The sequence below is a fragment of the Apus apus genome, chromosome 4, assembly GCF_020740795.1.
Source record: "Apus apus isolate bApuApu2 chromosome 4, bApuApu2.pri.cur, whole genome shotgun sequence".
Lineage (NCBI taxonomy): Eukaryota > Metazoa > Chordata > Aves > Apodiformes > Apodidae > Apus > Apus apus.
In genome coordinates, this window is record NC_067285.1 from 109,302,836 (window position 1) to 109,319,252 (window position 16,417).

The 16,417-nt window shown below is 42.2% G+C and overlaps 1 protein-coding gene across 2 annotated transcripts in view; it reads left to right on the forward strand.

Annotated features, from left to right (window-relative positions):
* The window catches only part of KDM3A (lysine demethylase 3A), a 30,728-nt gene extending 17,495 nt beyond the window's left edge, over nt 1-13,233 (forward strand). For both annotated transcript variants that reach the window (XM_051619529.1, XM_051619530.1), the window contains 14 exons: nt 1,823-1,975; nt 2,205-2,300; nt 2,613-2,740; nt 4,444-4,630; nt 5,845-6,014; nt 6,803-7,039; nt 7,440-7,611; nt 8,147-8,237; nt 8,835-8,965; nt 9,720-9,839; nt 9,928-10,067; nt 11,621-11,797; nt 11,880-12,014; nt 12,500-13,233. In XM_051619529.1, coding sequence (XP_051475489.1) covers nt 1,823-1,975; nt 2,205-2,300; nt 2,613-2,740; nt 4,444-4,630; nt 5,845-6,014; nt 6,803-7,039; nt 7,440-7,611; nt 8,147-8,237; nt 8,835-8,965; nt 9,720-9,839; nt 9,928-10,067; nt 11,621-11,797; nt 11,880-12,014; nt 12,500-12,580 — 2,018 coding nt within the window. In that variant the 3' untranslated portion in view covers nt 12,581-13,233. The remainder of the gene's footprint in view (nt 1-1,822; nt 1,976-2,204; nt 2,301-2,612; nt 2,741-4,443; nt 4,631-5,844; nt 6,015-6,802; nt 7,040-7,439; nt 7,612-8,146; nt 8,238-8,834; nt 8,966-9,719; nt 9,840-9,927; nt 10,068-11,620; nt 11,798-11,879; nt 12,015-12,499) is intronic.
* Nucleotides 13,234-16,417: the final 3,184 nt, after the last annotated feature.

A 16,417-nucleotide genomic window follows, 5' to 3' on the forward strand; every position in this document is an offset into this window, starting at 1 on the left:
AGGAGGGTGAAATTTTGGGTGGAATTGATGAAACAAAGGGGCATTGTGGTGTTTCTTAATAGCAGAGGATGCACCTGTTAGCATACCTACCAGAAACATCCTCTTTTTAAAAAAAATCAAAGACTAATTCCTTTTTGAGTGTTTATTGCCCTGGCTGGTAAGAGTAAGGGAATTCAATTTCATTAAAACAAAGGATATTTTTCATGCCCTGAGTAGAAAAGAAATAGTTTATAGTCTAGATACTCATTCTTCTTTGAACAATCCAGTTACACAGTGCTCAGTACATTGGCACAGGAAAAAGGCAGCTTGTTCTGCCACCATGATTTGAAGTTGTGGTAAGCCTTTTCTTGGCAGAGTCCAGTTGAAATGACACCTCTTCATAAAAAAATCTGTCTCTGGCAAACTGACCTTTTCCAAAATGTCAAAATACTCTGTTCAAAAAGTACATGTAGGGGATCAGTTATGTTTTGAATATTTTTGCACTGCATGGTAATGTCTCAGGGTCAGCCCTTCTGTCTTTTACTGGTAAGTTACCAGACTGGTAGGTAGAGCCACAAAACAAATGTGTGAGGGAGAAAATTATTCTGGAGAGCTTTCTTAAAGAGAGGTCCTTAAAGGATTAGTAGAAAAGCACAGGTAAAATTATCCCTGTGTAGTGAAAGTTTGACCAGTGTAGAAAGAACAGCTTGTTAAGCCACACTGCTCCTTGGCCACCAAGTGCCAAAAAGGGATCTACAGAAAGAGAAGACAGGATCAAACTACAGAGAGGAAACAAAAGAATAGGAGGAGTGGAAAAGGATCAAATTCACAAGGCTGAAATATGAAATGACATGCAGAGGATAACAGTAACCTCCTGCATCCTGTTTTGGGAAATGGGAGGATTGGCCTAGAAAATTGTAAATATAGTGCATGTCTTTAAAAGACAAAAGAATGGAGCTGGTGATGTTTAGATCTCTGTCTTCTGGAAGAACTTGAAGCAAGTAATCAAACAATTTTTGCCTCCTACCTAAGAGCAAATTGTGCCAAGCTATTCTAGTTTTGTTACATATATAGTTAATGGGCATTATACAGACGAAAAGCACCAGGTGTCTTAGATCGTGTTGTGGCTTTTTTAGCATGTTAGAACGTGGTCTCTCATTCTAAAATTAATAAATGTTGTGGGAAGAAAAGTTTCAGAGAAGTTACAAGTCTGGAAGGAAGTAGGAGGAGGCAGATGTGTATGTTTTGTCTAGTATAACTTTCTAGCTGGCAACATAATGGAATGAAGATCAGGTTAAATCAATCTGTACGTAATGCCTGTAACTTGTTGGAAGGTACTGTCCATGTTTGGGATGTTTTGAGTGAACTGAAGAGGTGACTTGAGGTGAAGTTTTTCAGAGAAGACCAGATCACCATGCTGAGGTCTGATGCACACCTACATAGAACACTACTTGCCCACGATGCTATTGAATAGAGAACGAGGACAGGCTCGTTGTGGCAAGCTAGACATTAAGCTTATCTTGCTAGTGGTAACTGAATTTTTTTCTAGGGTAGCTGTGGAATTTCCACTTAGGAGCATATCAGCAGTGTGCACGTTAACTTGGGCAGATCTGTGTCAGGAGTGAGAGATGTCATTGGTGCTGCACAAGAGAAAGCAAAGTGGTCTTCATTGCTTAGACTCTATTCTGGATCTGCTTTTCTGCATCTCTAGCTGCAAAGGTTTTGCTTTGGAGTTCCTATCCAAAACCAAGCCTGAGTCTTGTATCACTGAAGTGTTTTAATGTAGCTGTATTTAACATGCAAATACTTTGTTTTGTTTAAACTAACCTGTCAATTACCACAGGACAGGTTGCCTGGAAACGCGCAGTCCGTGGAGTTCGTGAGATGTGTGATGTCTGTGACACCACCATCTTCAACCTTCACTGGGTCTGCTCCAAGTGCGGCTTTGGCGTGTGCGTGGATTGTTACAGGATGAAGAAAAAGAGCTTACACGAAGGTGGGAATGCATGGTGCTAGCCTAAACCAAGGTGGGAGGGGGAGAAGATAACCTGTATTTTGAGCTTAGAAGTCACTAAGAACCTTAAAAAAAACCAGTAAGCCTTCCCAACAAAACAAAACATGTCACAGACCTGTGATTTGGTGTATCAATACTAGTCAAACATGTAGCTTTACAGAGAAGGATGAAAGATGCTCTAATAAAACAATTCAATGGTTTTGTTTTACAGATGATGACTCAGATACTTTCTCCTGGTTTAAATGTGTGAAGGGGCAGGTACATGAGCCAGAGAATCTTATGCCTACACAAATAATTCCCGGAAAAGGTATTTTAAAGATTTGATTGGGATGAAAAAAGCTGTAGGCTTTTGCTGTTTTTTGTGTGTTGCTGATTATGGTACTGAATAAAGGCTTTTTATTAATAAAGTTAGTAAAAGCTTAGTGCTTGCTGTCTAAAGACTAGAATAGCCTGTGTACTTAGTACTGTTTTTGACAAAGAAGTAGCAGAAGGTCTTGTTTAATGATGTACTGTGTTTGTGTACTATTGTTTACCTGCACAGCATAAAGTTTCTCAAAAAGTCTTAATGAATGCTGGATGTTCTTACTACATGTGCACTCATTAATGACTCTTCCTTCAGCTCTCTATGATGTTGGTGATATTGTTCACTCCATAAGAACAAAATGGGGAATAAAGGCAAATTGTCCTTGTGCAAATAAGCAGTTCAAGGCGCTGTCAAAACCAACTCTGAAGGAGGATTCAAAACAGGTATTGCTGCTCTTTCATATTGTGTTTAAATAGTATAGGTTTGGCTCAGTCTACCACCAATATTTGAAGCCAGTGGTAACTGACTTTGTAGATATGCCAATCCCAGCTACTTCTGATAATCCCACCATGTAGGTTTCTTGTAAAAAATTGTATTCAGTGTTCATCTTTCTGGTTCAGTTATTTTTTAAGTTTTGGGGAAAATCTCATTTTGTCCCTTTGATACACTGATGCCTCAGCAAGGGACCTGTCCTTGAAAAATGCTCAGTGAGAATTTTTTATAGCAAAAATAAGACTAGATTAAGAGAACCCTTAAAAGAGGAGTCTTAAGAACAGACTAGGGGGAATGGCTGCAAAGTGAAGGTTATCCCTTGGGTCCTGGAGATGTAATAAATGCAGCACCTAAAAGAATAAGTAGGAAGAGCACTGAAACTCATAAAATAACTAAATGTGAGTAAAATTGTGAGGGTAGAGCAATATGGAGAGGTACTGATTGCTCTGGGGATCTTGGCAGAAAGTTTGCTGCTCATTGTATTAAATAAACAAAACCCTACCATATATTTATTTGTAAATGGATATAATATTTTTTACTTTTGAAAACAACACAAATTAATGGCTCAGTTTTGCAGTGTCTTGCAAGAAACCAGCTGAATTAAGTAATTTTAATAATTATTTTATGCTCATTTTTGAACTTATTTTGAGAGCAAGAATATTATCTGAAGTGTAAGAAGCAGGCTGAACTTGATTTTGGTGTTGGTAATCAATAAAGAGATGATGAAAAATACTGTAAAGGGTTAAAAGTGAGGAAGAGGGTTGTAATTCAAAGGATGTAGCCTGACCTGCCTTCAGTCTTCTGTTTCCAGTGTAAGCCTGGACAAACAGCTGCATGGAAATTTGTCTGCAAAATTAGGTGCTGCACTGGTTGTGTGAGGATAAGCTTATTAAAGTTTGAAGCATTTGATATTATGTCATGCTTAGAATCCTTACCAAGCGTCAGCAGTCATTAAGAGATGAAATAACGTAGCAATAGGCAGGCACAGGTGCAAAATAATTTCCTGACTGGAAAGTATTTGAGCAGAGAGAAGAAAATGAGCCAGTCATGCAGGAATCCCAGGTCAAAGCAGTAGTTCTGGTTAGTCTGTTCCTAAAATCTCCAAACAAGTAGATAAATTAACTTGCATAGGAGATATACAGCAGTCCTGTGCTTGGGTTGTGCTGGCCAGGCTGGTGCTGCACTCACATGCAGGTGTGTTTTAGACCTGGCAGGTGAGTGGACCTTTGCCACCTTCTTGAGATAAAAATGTAGGAGTGCTGCCTATTTGTTTTAAGCACCGAGGAGTGCTACCTACTGAACCTGACCTCCAGCTTAGCCCTGGTCTGAGCATCAGTTCTCACTGTGAGAGCACTGCTGTTAAAACTGCATTTGGTTCCCAAAGTAGTCCCAGAAAATGCATCTGGGAAACAGCTTTCTGTGCTTCTCTTGAGGGGTGAGGGACTCTGTTGCTTGCTCTTCAGGTATCCTGCTGGATCCTCATCTCTGGCCAGTAAATGAGATGCAGTGCTGACCTCTTCTGGAGGACAGAAACTTTTAGAAGGGCCAAACCATTTTTTTTTAGTAAAAGAATGAATTTGAACATTATATTGCTTGCTTCTCCTTTCCAAGGAGAGTGTTTGTGTCTAATCAAGTTCCCACGTTGTTTTTTCAGAACTTGGTACCTGGAGAGAGGACCAGTCTTCAACATAATAATTTTGTCCTGAGCCCACAAGTCACTACACATGATCCTCCTCTAAAATCAGCAATTGGAAGTAAACAAACTGCTTCAGTAAATACTTCTCCTTCATTAAGTTGGCTGTCAAACCTAACAAGTGGAAATGTGAATAAAGAAAACAAAGGTATGTGCAGAAGCAGTGAAGATTAAACCCTTGGTGGCTGTCAGAAGAATATCAGACCCAACAATATCTTGGGTTGGGAATGATATAATCACAGAATCTTAGGGGTTGGAAGGGACCTGGAAAGATCATCTAGTCCAACCCCCCTGCCAGAGCAGGATCACCCAGAGCACATCACTCAGAAAGGCATCCAGACAGGTCTTGAATGTCTCCAGAGAAGGAGACTCCACAACCTCTCTGAGCAGCCTGTCCCAGGGCTCTGTCACCCTCACAGTAAGAAGTTTTTTCTGATGTTTACGTGGAACCTTCTATGCTCCAGTTTGCAACCATTGCCCCTTGTCCTATCACTGGTCATCACTGAACAAAGCCTGGCTCTGTCCTCCAGACATTCACCCTTAACGTATTTGTAACCACTGATGAGGTCACCCCTCAGTCCCCTTCTCCAAGCTCAAGAGACCCAGCTCCCTCAGCCTTTCCTCATCAGGGAGATGTTCCATTCCCATAATCACCTTTGTGGCTCTGCACTGGACTCTTTCCAGCAGTTCCCTGTCCTTCTTGAACTGAGGGGCCCAGAACTGGACACAATATTCCAGATGCAGCCTCACCAAGGCAGAATAGAGGGGGAGGAGAACCTCCCTTGACCTACTAACCACCCCCTTTCTAATGCACCCCAGGATCCATTGGCCTTCTTGGCCACAAGGGCACATTGCTGGCTCATGGTCATCCTCCTGTCCACCAGGACCCCCAGGTCCCTTTCACCTACACTGCTCTCCAGCAGGTCAGCCCCCAACCTGTACTGGTACATGGGGTTGTTCTTCCCCAGATGCAAGACTCTACACTTGCCCTTGTTGAATTTCACCAAGTTTCTCCCTGCCCAACTCTCCAGCCTGTCTGGCTGCTGGGATGGGTGTTCAGTGCCTGTACTGCAAAACTGGTGCATGGCAATGACTTGGCAGTAAAAGCTGGCAGGGTTAGCACATTTTTTGAACATTGGGTTGACAGCCCATTGATGCAAGTATTCAAACACTTTGTGGTACTGAAGAAAGTGAAGTGAAACGAGTATTTCACTTGTGTGTACTGAGATATATATACATGTACATGATACATGTATGCCTAGAGGAGCATCTTGCCTTAATAAAAACCCAAAGCATATACTTCTCATGGTTCAGAGGATTAATCCTTGCTTCATTCTCAGTGTGTTCTGTTCTTCATTTCAGAGAAACTCCTCTTACCTATTTCAAAGAATGAAAACAAACCTCTTCAGACACTCCCTAGTTTAGCTAAGCCCTCTGCAGCCCTGCAGACATTCAACAGTGCAATATTAACTCCTGTGAGCAACAACAACACGGGCTTCTTGAGGAATCTGCTGAACTCTTCTGGAGCAAAGGTATATAGAAAACTATGTTTTACAGGTTTGAGTTGATACCAGACTTAGGCTACTGCTCTAAACCTGCAAACAACTACTACAGACACGAATCCCTGTGGGTAAAACTGTGTTAATTTGGGAAAAAGGACTGAATTCAATTTCTATGTTGCAGTGCTCCAGATAGTGCTTTCTAGTGCACATAGTGGTACTCTGAGCTTGGTGAGGGATTGGGGACCAAGTGATAAAGCAGATTAATTTACTTGGGCTAATGTCTATCAGGTGTGTTGATTTGCATGTCCATTAGACTCAAAAAAGAAGCATCAAGGAAATTACAGATGGAAGCAAAACCATCCTGTGGTGGGTGATTATCATACCTTGTTTGCAGACTGGTTCACTTCAGATGTTCCTGGGCTTTATTTGCTCTTATAGAGAGGACTTGAAAATGGTGGGGTAAAATATTGGCTTTGATAGTTCCTTGATGAAAGTGTGTTTCTGTTCTTTGATAAAAAGACAGTCCTGGTCCATGCTGCCTTTCATAGTTTTCTGTAGTGTTGCTGAAATGTGTAAATCAGAGCAGAACTACTTCTGCTAGAATGCATGGAGAGAGTGGCATTGCTGCTTAAGGATGGTGAGTTTCTAGACAGGAAAGTTCTGCAGGTGTTTGTTTCTCTGCATGATTGTGAGCTCAAATGGAAACATTTACAAGTGGCAGATATTTTAAAGTCTGCAAGACGAGGCAACAGCAAAGTGCACCAACTTTTTTTTTTTCCTTCCTCTTTTTTTTTTGTTGTTGTTGTTTTGTTTATCAGACAGACAATGGACTCAAGAGTACACCCAAAATCCTTGATGACATTTTTGCCTCCCTGGTGCAAAACAGAACGGTGACAGACTTGCCTAAGAAACCCCAAGGACTGACTATAAAGCCCACGATCATGGGCTTTGACACACCTCACTACTGGCTGTGTGATAACCGCCTGCTGTGTCTTCAGGACCCCAACAATGAAAGCAATTGGAATGTCTTCAGGGAGTGCTGGAAGCAGGGACAGGTATTTCAGTTTTTCTGCTCTTTTCCATTTTCAGTTCTTGTACTTTTTTGCCCTTTAATCAAGGAGCAAGTACAAACTTAGTGTGATGAGTGATGCTGAACCTTCATCAGATGTACTACATGGGCACTGTTAGATCCTTGGATAAAAGCAAGAACACTACTATTTGAAAATAGTTCCTATATGCACTGCTGAACTTCAGGCTCTGTATAAAAAACTGCCTTATAGCCTGAAATAAAGAATGGCCTAATTCTGGTAAGGCAGGATGAGCAATTCTTTTAGAAAATACAGTGTTCACAAAGTGTTCAAATGTTCAGTATGTTTCATGTGTTACCCTGTTCTAGTTGGAATTAAAATTTGGGGGGGTTAAAAATTCTTCAGAATATATTCTCCTTCTTTGTAGCCTGTAATGGTGTCAGGAGTGCATCACAAATTAAATGCAGACCTCTGGAGACCAGAGTCCTTCAGGAAGGAGTTTGGCCAACAGGAAGTAGATCTGGTTAACTGCAGGACCAATGAAATCATCACTGGAGCTACTGTAGGGGATTTCTGGGATGGATTTGAAGACATCTCAAGTAAGTAGTGTGAATTTCTGTTCCAACAGGTAAAATATTCAGCAGCAATCATCTTGCCCTAGCACGAATTTCCTGTCCTTAAGCAGCATAAAAAATGTTCCAGGCTCTCCCTTTATCCTGGACAATGTATCTGCAATGTGTTCTCACCATGTATGCCTACAGGATGGTGGACTGGGTCGAAATTTTCAGCCCTGAGTAGGCTCACTTACACCTTTCTTTTCTGTTACCTGATCTTTGAACAGATTTGGCTTTATCATCAACCAGACACAAGAGGTGCCTGAGCTAAATTGTAGGAAGTGCTTGGGGAGGGGAGCTGGTAAAGGCTGCTTGTCTAGTCTGAAATCTCCTGTCATAACACATTTATCTCAGCTGTAATATACCCACTGTGGTGCCAGAGGAACTTGTGTGTCTTTGGTTCTTTGTAAATAGTTGTGGAATTAACATTATTCTAAGATAAGGATTTCTTTGTATTGATTCTTTGCATTTTGAGTTGTGCAGCTATTGGAAACTAAGATTTGTTAATATTTGACAATAGGTCGCCTGAGAACAGAAGAAGGAGAGCCAATGGTGTTGAAGCTTAAGGACTGGCCTCCAGGAGAAGACTTCAGAGACATGATGCCGTCTCGGTATGAACTCACAAAGCAACTGTTCTTCGTTTGTGGGGTACAGCCCCCAGATAATGGAACGTAGGAGTACTGTTCTGTTTTGACACCTGTTTCAGCTTTGAGAAGCAGCTGGTCACATGTGAACCATTTTGTTTCTCTGAGATGCCTGACATAGCTGGAAATGCTGAACAAGTTTTGTGATAAACGTTTACATAGTTCATTGTATTTAGTGCTGAGTAAAGCGAGTACCTAAAATCACTACTGAAAGGTTACACTTGGAAAGCTTCCTGAGAGCCTCAGTAATATTAAATCTAAAGTTCAGCTAAAGCTTATTTTTTGCAAATCCTATTTTTCTGACTTAATCAATATTAGTTGATGTGATTGCACAAGGAAATAGCATTACTTGGCATTACTCTAGAGCAGTTAAATTTGTTCATCTGCTATATTCTTGTCTTGCTTGTGTTGTTCCTTTTCACATTGTCCAGTAAACCCCCTGGGGGAAGGAGTAGAGCTTCCTGACTGGAGAAAACTTTTGTTGCAGTCCATTTTACTCTGTCTGTTTTGGTTCTTGTTTTTTTTTACCAGCTCCTAACCTTAAATTGTGCTGTATTTCCCTAGGTTTGATGATTTGATGAAAAACATTCCATTACCAGAATACACAAGGAGAGGTGGCAAGCTCAACCTTGCCTCTCGGCTTCCCAACTATTTTGTACGACCAGATTTGGGCCCCAAGATGTACAATGCATATGGTAAGGAATGTCTCATTCTAAAGGTCGTGTTGACCACACATTCAGATCAAAATTTGCTGTAAATTATATTCATCCTTGCTGTTATAGACAATTTTATTAATCCCATTGATCTGAAAACCTAATTTTGGCTCACTTAGAGGTAAGAGGTCCAGAGCATTATATGATGTTATTAAATGTATTTTGTCCAGGTGGTTTCAAGCCAATAATAATTATTCCCAATCAACTTGCTCCACATGTGCATACACAGCCTCTCCTTCCTATAGCTGGCCAGGTGTATTGATTGTTTTGCTGCTTTGATTGTATCACTTTTGTTATTTCTCCTTTTTGGGCTGTATCATTTAGTTTTTAATCCTTTCTTGAGCAGTTCTTTCCATGGTTAGTTCATACCCTGTCAATTAGAAGACATTGAAAACTTTAAGCAGGATCATGGCCAGTAAAGAGACTTTGGCTAGTAAATACTGCAGCATCAGCCTTTTAGGGATTCTCTTTTTGAGAATGCTTTATCCTAAACTGCTGTAGAAACTCTCTTCTAGCAGGACTTACACAGGATTTTTATATGTCATGCAGGTGTAGATACCTATCAGTGTGTCATCCTGTAAAATAATCACTTGGGAAGACACAAACAAGATGGGGCAAGCTCCTGGATACAAAGTATTTTATATGAAGGATATTGCTGTACCAGAACAATTTGCTGAGAGAGGTGCAAGGTCTCTCTTTTGTTTTACTAATGTGCCTGCTGCTTTTTTTGTTTCAGGCTTAATAACACCAGAAGATAGAAAATATGGCACAACAAACCTCCATCTGGATGTGTCTGATGCAGCTAATGTTATGGTTTATGTGGGTATCCCCAAAGGCCAGGCTGATCAAGAAGAAGGTAAACTCTGTCTTGTGCCCTGGTGGGGTTATTTCTGTGGTTGTAGGGAAAGTCCTTTGGTGTAATTGCTTGTCTTTCCTCTCAACAGAAGTGCTTAAAACCATACAGGATGGTGATTCTGATGAACTGACAATTAAGCGTTTCACTGAAGGTCGAGAGAAGCCTGGAGCTCTGTGGCACATTTATGCTGCTAAAGATACAGAGAAGATCCGGGAATTCCTTAAAAAGGTAACCTGTTGTATCTTAAAAACTGATCTTCTGTCTGGGGAGGTTTTCAAATAGATATCCTTGGACTTTTCTCCTCCTTTCTACATCCTAGTTATTCTGGAAACAAATGTACTTTGGCTGTATCCAAGACAGAACCTTGTGTGCCACGAATCTTGTAGGATCTGAGGAGGGTAGAGAGTTGAGGTTGGAGGTCACCCTGTATGTGGGTACAGTGCTTTTGTCCACATTCCTCACAGCACAAGAGATGTCATGTAATGAACAAAGAAACAGCTAGTTTAGATTCACACTCAAACCCAGTTTAATCTTAAACTAGATCCTTCTTGAAAGCACACACCTGAGATGTTTTGGGGAAATGTGGTGCATAAAGTTCTTCCTTGTTCATTTTTCCTACCTTTTTTTCCAAACAAGATTTGGATTAAGGGAAAAGCATGAGGAATTTTCATATGAATTAATTCATATGAATTAATTTAATTAATAATTTAATTAATAATAAATTAATAATTTAATTCATATGTTTTCATATGAATTAAAGGTTCATTAAATATGTGATATTACATCCAGAATGTAATGTAATGCTTGTTTAAGTACTTAAATTCACCACAAATGGTTCAGAGTTTGTGGTGATCTGAATGTTGGACTTCTTTGGTGTTCTGAAAGTGGGAAGAGCTGGTATGTGGCTGTTTAAAAGGATAAATGGGATGATGTGAACAACTGTTGGCCTTGTCAGCATGGCTACTGTCTTGGGCAGAGGCTTTGAGAGTCTGCAGCAGGTTTGGGTCGTATTAACAAAGAACAAATCTTATACTTGATAAAACATGATACTGACTTTGATAGGCATGGGCAGTGTGAGTTTTGACATCTGAGTCTCACACCTCTTCTTGGTCCCATGTAGCAGACTTGCCTGCAGGTGTGAGGCTTTTCAGCAGCTTGTCTTGGAGTAGAACCAAACTGTTTATCTCCTCCCACATGAGTTTCTGGGCTACAGTCCTGGGTGTCAATCATTGCCACAGCAAATAAGTTTTATACTGCAACTTCTTTTTTTTTTTTTTTTTTTTTTTTTCATAAATTCCTTCCCTACACCCCTCACATTTACAAAGTACTTGTGCTGCCCAGCCTTGTTTCTCCTGAAAATCCAGTTAGTGTCCTGTGCTGGGGTCAGTGGGCACACTGGCTGACTCTGGCCTCAGGGCAGACACTCGGTTTTTCCAGTTACAGGCTGTGGAAGTGTAAGTGTATTGATCCCATGGATGACAGTGGGTCCCACTATGAACGTGCTTAACCCTTCTGTTTCTTCATACTCTACATGTGGGTCACTTGCATTTCTTTTCTGTACCTTTGCAAAGCATGAGTGAAGCAGGTGGAACTAGGAAATGATGCGTCCTTCACAAATTAAGGACTGAGTAAGAATCCAGACCTTCCATTGTGTAACTCCTAGACCAGAACAGGCAGTGCCAGTCACTCTCTGGCATGCTGCATATGGAATACCATGGATACATCCTGACTGACCAGTGAGACGGGTGGATTGTAATACCTGCTGTCTTGTGACTTTTCAGGTTGCAGAAGAACAAGGCCAAGAAAACCCTGTGGATCACGATCCCATTCATGATCAGAGTTGGTACTTGGACCGATCGCTAAGAAAACGTCTTCACCAGGAGTATGGAGTTCAAGGCTGGGCCATTGTACAGTTTCTAGGAGATGTAGTTTTCATCCCAGCAGGAGCTCCACACCAGGCAAGGACCAAGGACACTGTAACAGCCTGACTGCTTGGGCAGACGTTTGAGCATCTGGCTAATGCTTGTTTCTTCTCTCTAGGTTCATAATTTGTACAGCTGTATTAAAGTTGCAGAAGACTTTGTATCCCCAGAGCATGTCAAACATTGCTTCTGGCTCACTCAGGAATTTAGGTATCTGTCGCATACGCATACGAACCATGAAGATAAGTTGCAGGTAAAGTACCAGTGCTCAGGATGAGCCCCCCTGCCCCTCTTAGTCCTTTCAATAAAACCCACCAAAAAACAATAGCCAAACCCATAAGGGGCATGTCCACACAACCCAAGTTGCTTTCACATCCATAATCAGCTTTAACGCATTGGAGCTTGAAGAGGAATTTCCACAGGTTTTCGAACTGTTGGAGTTTTGAGAAAGCCTTCTCAAACTTCTCCTGAGATTCTTTGGAAATGTTTTTCTTCCATTTATTTTGTTTTCCCTCTAGCTGAGCTTGCAACGCTCTCCTCAAGCTAGAGGGTTTCAGTTTGTATCCCATTAGAATCTGGTCCTTAGTGGTAGAAGTGAGGCTTATGCAGGTGAGCATGTTGAAACTGGAAGGAGAGCCACGTGGGGAAGAGAGAAGTGTTTTCTGGATGTCAGAGGCTTCCAACCTGACCCTAACTGTGTTTACTTGTAAAACTGAAGGCCTTTTCTTTTCCTCCTAGGTGAAGAATGTCATCTACCACGCTGTTAAAGATGCAGTTGGGATACTGAGAGCGAATGAGTCCAGCCTTAGCAGACCATAAAGCAGAAAGCCTTAACCACACACTATGAAACAGAAGCGTTGGCAGCTGTTTTAACTACTCAGTCAGGACCTCTGAGGACTTTGAGATTATATGAATGTTACCTCATCTTCCTTTCAGCAGTACCAGAGGATCGTGGTACTATGTTCTGTGTATTCTTCCAATGTTTACAAACCTGATATGTATATGTAGTAATATGTATGGACTGTGGCATACTGTGAATGCTCAGTTGCAATAGAACTTTATATGGAGTTGCTCTCCAAACTGTACAAAATACCTCCTATAGAACTGTCGGAAACTACTCCAAATTATTCATTTGAAAAATATTATTCAAAACATTGTAAAGCTTCAATTTTTAAAATTGGGGTGGGAGGGAGTATGGAGTCACCTGATTTAATAACCAATTTACATGAAAATAAGAATGCAGTTCTGAAATTTCACATTAACATAGAACTAGCATTTAAAAGTAGCTTTAAGCTATTGTATAGTAACATAGAGATGGGGGTTAACCATCTTTAGGTAAATGTATTTAAATTTCTAAATGTTAAAAGACTTTTAATCAAATGTCTCTGTTTGAAACTGCTCTTTAATTTGAACTGATGTTTGATTCTCTGGTTTTTAACACTGAATGGTCTACATAAAATTCTTCTATTTCAGATATTGTTCCTTGCTTGGCTTCTTCAATTGACTCTGCAAAATGTAATTAACGCTTCACAATGCAAAGGAAGATTCTGTATCCAATACTGTTCATACTATTTTTAAAGTCTCTGAAGGCTTAGAGGATTGAATTTAGTGACATCTGTTTAGAGCTTTTTTGGTTAACCCAAAGCATGACTTAGCTTGACCCTTGCTTCTCAGCCAGTGCCAGTTCTAAGGTCTGTGTCAAATGAGCTTTGCAGCTTCAGCCTTAAATGGCACACGTTGCACCACAATTATTTGGACTGAGAACATAATAAAATAGGCGGAGACGGGTCAAGAGTGAAAATGAGCATCTCATCTAATGAGATAAGCTGAGATAAAATTAACCTTTCTGTTCTTCAGTGTCCTCCCCAGCACTGAAATGTACAGGGTAGCTGTTTGAGCTAGGCCTGGGGGGAACCTCTTAGTTAGCCAAAAGTCACTTTTCTGAACTCTGTGTAACAAGCTGACAAACTCTATGCAAATTCCCCTCCCTGCAGTACTTCACCTGCTACCTTTGATCAGCTCCCACTGTTCCAAGTCTCTGAAGGCGACAGGATTTTTTTTCAGAGAACCTTCCTGTTATCCATCCCTCAGTATCCAAAGTGGCTGCAGTTCCCTGGAAGGAGCAGGAATCTCTTAGGTTAAAGTGGGCTCTTAAAAGGTTTGTCACTGAATCATGGAATTGTCAGAGTTGGAAGGGACCGCTGGAGATCATCCAGTCCAACCCCCCTGTTAAAGCAGGATCCCCTAGAGCACATTACTCAGGGCTGCATCCAGGGGAGTCTTGAATATCTTCAGAGAAAGGGACTCCACAACCTCCCTGGGCAGCCTGTCCCAGGGCTCTTGTCACCATCACCCTAAAGAAGTTTTTCCTCATATTTTGGTGGAACTTCCCATGTTCCAGCTTGTGCCCATTGCCCCTCGTCCTGTCACTGGGCACTACTGAGCAGAGTCTGGCTCCATCCTCCCTGCACCCACCCTTTAGGTACTTGTAGGCATTGATAAGGTCTCCCCTCAGCCTTCTCTTTAGCTAAAGAGTCCCAGCTCTCAGCCTTTTCTTACAAGATACTCCAATCCCCCAGTCATCTTTGTTGCCCTCTGCTGGACTCTTTCCAGTAGTTCCTGTCTCTGTGGGCTCCCAGTTCAAGAACTGAACTCAGTTCTCCAGATGTGGACTCACCAGGGCAGAGTAGAGGGGGAGAATGGCCTCTCTTGACCTACTGGCCACATTCTTCCTTATGCAACCCAGGATTCCATTGGCCCTCTTGGAAGCAAGGTTCATGGATCATTTACTGTCTACCAGGAATCCCAGATCCTTCCCAGAACTGCTTTCCAGCAGGTCCACCCCAAACCTATATTGGTGCATGTGTTCAGGGAGAACTTCCCTCCACCTCTACTTGCTGAGGCCTCTAGGTGACAGTAGCTACTGGCCTGTTTCTGGTTGCTCCAGCTGGCTGCCATAAGGAAAAGCACTAAACTCTGGATTTGGCATTCTGTGCTTCAACTAGTTAACAGCCTTAAAGGCTGAATGTTCTCTTGCAGTGTCAAGTCTGAAGTAAATGAACTCAAGCACTCCAGTTGCTTTTCCTGGAGCCAGCTGGGGTGTCTGTGGGGATGAGGTGCTTACCTCACAGCCACTGATACTATCCACACTTAGGTACTTGCAGACACATGAAAAGACCCATTGTTGGATTTGGGACTGTTCCTATTGAGGCACTGTTGTTCAATCTGGTTTTATTGCAGCTCGACCTACCCACTCTCTTACTTAAGACTCTTTATTTTTTTTTTTCTTTCTGAGCTATCTTCTCTGGGTTTTTAAGACGACAAGAAACTAATTGTCCCATTTGCCAGTTCTTGTTATATTTGGGGTGAAGCTGGAACACTTGAATTACACTGTTCTCCCACCAAGGGCCCAGCCCTGGAGCACTGGGGTTACTTGCTGTGCTGTGCCTGTGTTTGCCACCCAGGGCCACCAAGGTGAGCAGTGCTTGGCCCCTCCTGGCTTCTTGTGGCTGACACTGGGAGCTGTTGGACACCACCAGGAGGCTGTGTGCCCTGTCTGTGACTCTACACTTGCTGTCAGAACACACTCATAGCTTTCTTTTGGTAAGAAACTCTTCCGTTTGCCTGTGAGGCTTTTGTGGCACAGACAGGTTCAGGTGAGAGATGCTGTGGCCTCTTCCTTTGCAAGCTGCCTGCTGTGAGTCACCACTTTACTTTTGCCTGAAGTTTTTCCCTGAGAGAAGCCACACCTCTCCTTTTGTTTTGGTTTCACTTCACTCTAAAAATAGGCCATTTAAGCAGCAGATGGCTTTTTACCACTTGTGGGATAGTGAAGTGATAGTACCTGGAACGAAGTGATGTTCCCTTCTGGTGCAGTGCTTCAGTGACTCACAAAATTCCAGATGAAGAGCTCTGCCTGGTGCCTGTAAAACTGGATTTGCAGGTGAGCTGAGTGGGTGACAAATGCCACTGTGCAGCAGCTGTGATCAGCCACAGCTCTCAGAAGCTTGGCTGGTGCCAGCTTGATTTGTTACCAATCTTGGAAGACTGAAAAAGGTAATTACATGGGATCAGGGTCAGTTTTGGTCCCACACCTGACCAGCTCCTGCACTGCACATTCTCCCCTTGGCACAGCCCAAGGCAGAAGAGCCTGGTGCCTGCCTCAGGGTCTAGCAGAACTACTCTAACACACCCTGAGTCAGGGACCACCTCTGCCAACTGATTTCTCATCGCTTTCATACCCTGTTTTAAGCTTGGTTCTTTGAGCTGCCTGTCCCCCAGTTGGGAACTCCTTTTTCCCCATTTGTGCAGGGTGCTGAGTAGAGAAAACATTGCTCCTGCCTTGTGTTCACTGAGAGGGAGGGGAAGAGCACCTTTGCTGAAGGTCCCCTGCTTTCCCCCAAGCAGGGAGGGGAACCCTGCCTGCCCAAGAGCTCCTCTCCATTCTGCCCTCGGTGCTTCACAGGCTCTCAGAAGAGAGTGGGCTGATGGAAGCAAAACCACTGATGGTGTAATTATCCCTTCTGTGTGCAACCAGCCTGTCTCCCAGGGTTGCTCTGATCCAGCACGGAGCTGGCAGAGCTGTTTTGCCTTTTAGGAGTATGAGTTACATGTGCTTTGCAGTAAGAAATGAAGAAAAAGGCTTCTGGAGCTGGC